Genomic DNA, 2,954 nt, shown 5'->3' on the forward strand with positions numbered 1-2,954 from the left:
GTCCGGCCGCGTCTCCCCTCGCCCGTCTCACACCTTGGTTTTCCAATGTCGACCGTTCTCAAGAAGGTAGGAGGCACAATATCAATCGTTTCAAACGACTGGTAGTGTGAGAGGTTCCCTGTGTCAAGTGTCATGGAAGCCGGTAGATATAACTGAACAAAAAAACAAAATGGCGTAGTTGAAACGCAAGGTAAGTGATGTCTGGGTTTCTGAGGTGAGACAGCTTCCTGTCCGGACCCTGAACTTCCTGCTTGTGGATGAAACTCAGATTGGATTATCGCGGTTTGTGCGGACCCTGGTCTCCTGGTGGGTTGTGGCGGCATGCGGGATTGGATCAGATTAGGACGATAGTCTCCACCCTGGCGCGTTCCGACGGCTCGGGGGTCATTCGGGGGCTGCCGCTGCCGTCGGCCCTGCGAATGCTGCCCGCGCCGCGGCACAGCGCCCCCTGTAGTCATGCCATGGTGGTGGGCGACTGGCTCATCTGCACCCGCATGGACTGGATGTTGCTGAGGATCTTCTTCTGGTGGCCTGCCAGGGTCACGCCTATCCTCAGCAGGTCCCTGGAGAGAGAGACAAATAAGTATAATAAATAATAATAGTAAATAGCAGTAGTAGTAGTAGTTCTAGTAATAGTAATAATAATAATAAGTAAAAAAGAGAAATCACCACACTTTTAATAATACACATTTTTACACAGTGCCCGGCTACTGACTGTCTTATAGTTTTATGATTGTGTTCCTTTAAATTGTACAGCACTTTGGTCAACACTGGTGAAAACTACAACTTAGTGATACCGAGTGAACTTTCTGTGATTATAAGACGTTGTATCGATTTGCCATTCTGACAAATAGATAGAAGAACGCATATAAAATCAACAATTTGTTGACAAAAGTCATCACACACGTGTTGGTTTCTTCCAGAGCATAAATCATTTTGAATGTATCTTTATACATTTTCAACTTCTGTTATTCTCTCAAAAATTCATCATTCATATATATTTCTTCTCTCCACCCGGTGCCTCTACTCACTCAGATGTCATCTGAGCCACCAGCTGCAGTGAGGTGAAGCCCGAGTTGAGGAAGTTGTCTCTGTACTGGCTCATCTTGATGGCAGCCAGCCAGTCCTCCACCGAGCTGAAGGTGTTGAAGTCGGGTATGGAGCGGTCCAACAGTGGCTGGGAAGGCCTGGAGAGAGAAGAGAGGATAGACGGGGAGGAGAGAGAGGGACGGGGATGAGTGGCGGAGTACAGCGCGGCGTTGCCAGAATAAATTACTCGGGGAAAACTTCTGGCTTGACGCAACCAATAATAATAAACTAGATTTCATGTGAGCATGAAATAAATCTGTGTGTGTGTGTGTGTGTGTGTGTGTGTGTGTCGCACACTCACACTGCAGGGATATTGGCCACCGCCTTGAGGCTCGCCGGGTTGCGGATCATTTTGTCCAGGGTGCTGACGATGTCGGTGAAGCGGGGCCGGGCGTTGCGGTCCTTCTGCCAGCAGTCCAGCATCAGCTGGTGTAGCGTGCTGGGGCAGTCCATGGGTGGAGGCAAGCGGTAGTCCTGCTCAATGGCATTGATCACCTGAGTAGAGGTGAGGTAGCCAATCGAAACAAAGGGAAAAAAAGAAAAGCGGGGTTCAACACCGGACCTAAACAACATCTTTTTCCGACCTAATCCCCTTGTATTTGTTCGTAGACTTTGTCTTTTCAGCTTGGGGTGCTAGATAGCCGAGGTCCGCCAAATTGACTGTTAGTCAGGTAGTTCTGCTGGGGTGCCACAGTAATTGATAACTCCCACTCCATCACGATGACTCGCTCAACCTGCCCCTCTGCAATTCCGCCCACCCTGCTTTCTGTCCCCTTTTAAACACACACACACACACACAGACTTACACACACGCTCACTGGTCACTCAGAGAACGCTTGGCACAAGGGCTGACGTGCCCTTCTTGACTCCAGCCAAACAAACGTCATTGTGGGAGGATGTAACAAGGGGGAGACGGGGGGTGAAGGGAAGTCGGTGTCATTCTAAGGAAGTGCCTTGGGGAAAGGCGCTGATTGCATATAATTAAGGCTGTGAAATATGACCACTTGACACTTGATGTCTGCGGCGAAAAAATTTCAAAGAAAGCGGTCGGAGTTTCAACCGTGGAAAGAAACGGCTCGTGTGGCGCTGCGAAAAAAAATAAAAAATCGAGCTCACGGCGCCGGCGCCGGCACTGATTCTCTTTCAAAGGAGCTCCGAATGAGGACTTTTAGATAACACAATTTGCGGCTTAAGCACCGTGGACCGTTGGATTGGTCGTGTTCGCCAACGATCGCAGCGTGGGCCATTCTAACGACTCCGAATAATCTTATCGTGAGGCGAAATTGGGTTTATTCAGCAGGTGCTGATACAAACGATACAAACGTTGTGGATCGCCGCATTGAAAATTGATGCAACGGGCCCCTTGCACCTATGTCCGTATCAGTTTACGGATCTAATCTAAAGTGAAGGGTTTGTTGTGTGATTGAGTGGAAAAGATGCTATCAGTCGACGCTAGCGGCCGCTCTGCATGTTGCCAACCCCTGTGTTGAGTGCAATTCAGCAGAATCTCGACAAATGGCGCATATGGGGAAGATTGTGTATTTGTGTATGTGCGCTTTTGTGTCTTCGCGGGGACCGAGCAGCCGGCCATGCGGAGGGGTGCCAGTCCTCCTCTCAGCGTTAGTCCCATTAGGCTGTGTGTGCTGCTGGCCCACTGAGGCAACATCTGCTGGGTTGGACGGTCCTGGAGGACTGGGGTCCATGGAACCCTGACGGCTGGCTCGCTGGCTGACTTGGGGGAGCTTAGGGAGAGAGACCTCATAGCGCGGGACCGTGTCCAATATTTGTGCGGTGCGGTCTGTGTTTATGCGGCTGGTGTTTGTGTGGTGTGCTTCTTTTTTTTTTTCTACTTCTGTATGCATGTG

At 50.0% G+C, this 2,954-nt stretch overlaps 1 protein-coding gene across 1 annotated transcript in view; it reads right to left on the bottom strand.

Annotated features, from left to right (window-relative positions):
• Positions 1–454: 454 nt before the first annotated feature.
• ephb1 (EPH receptor B1) overlaps positions 455–2,954 on the bottom strand; it is a gene marked incomplete at both ends in the record, with an annotated part of 180,536 nt that continues 178,036 nt past the window's right edge. Inside the window, 3 exons of the mRNA XM_080010743.1 lie at positions 455–563; positions 1,032–1,187; positions 1,391–1,584. Coding sequence (XP_079866869.1) covers positions 455–563; positions 1,032–1,187; positions 1,391–1,584 — 459 coding nt within the window. The remainder of the gene's footprint in view (positions 564–1,031; positions 1,188–1,390; positions 1,585–2,954) is intronic.

Source organism: Zeus faber, assembly GCF_960531495.2.
Source record: "Zeus faber genome assembly, chromosome: 12".
NCBI lineage: Eukaryota > Metazoa > Chordata > Actinopteri > Zeiformes > Zeidae > Zeus > Zeus faber.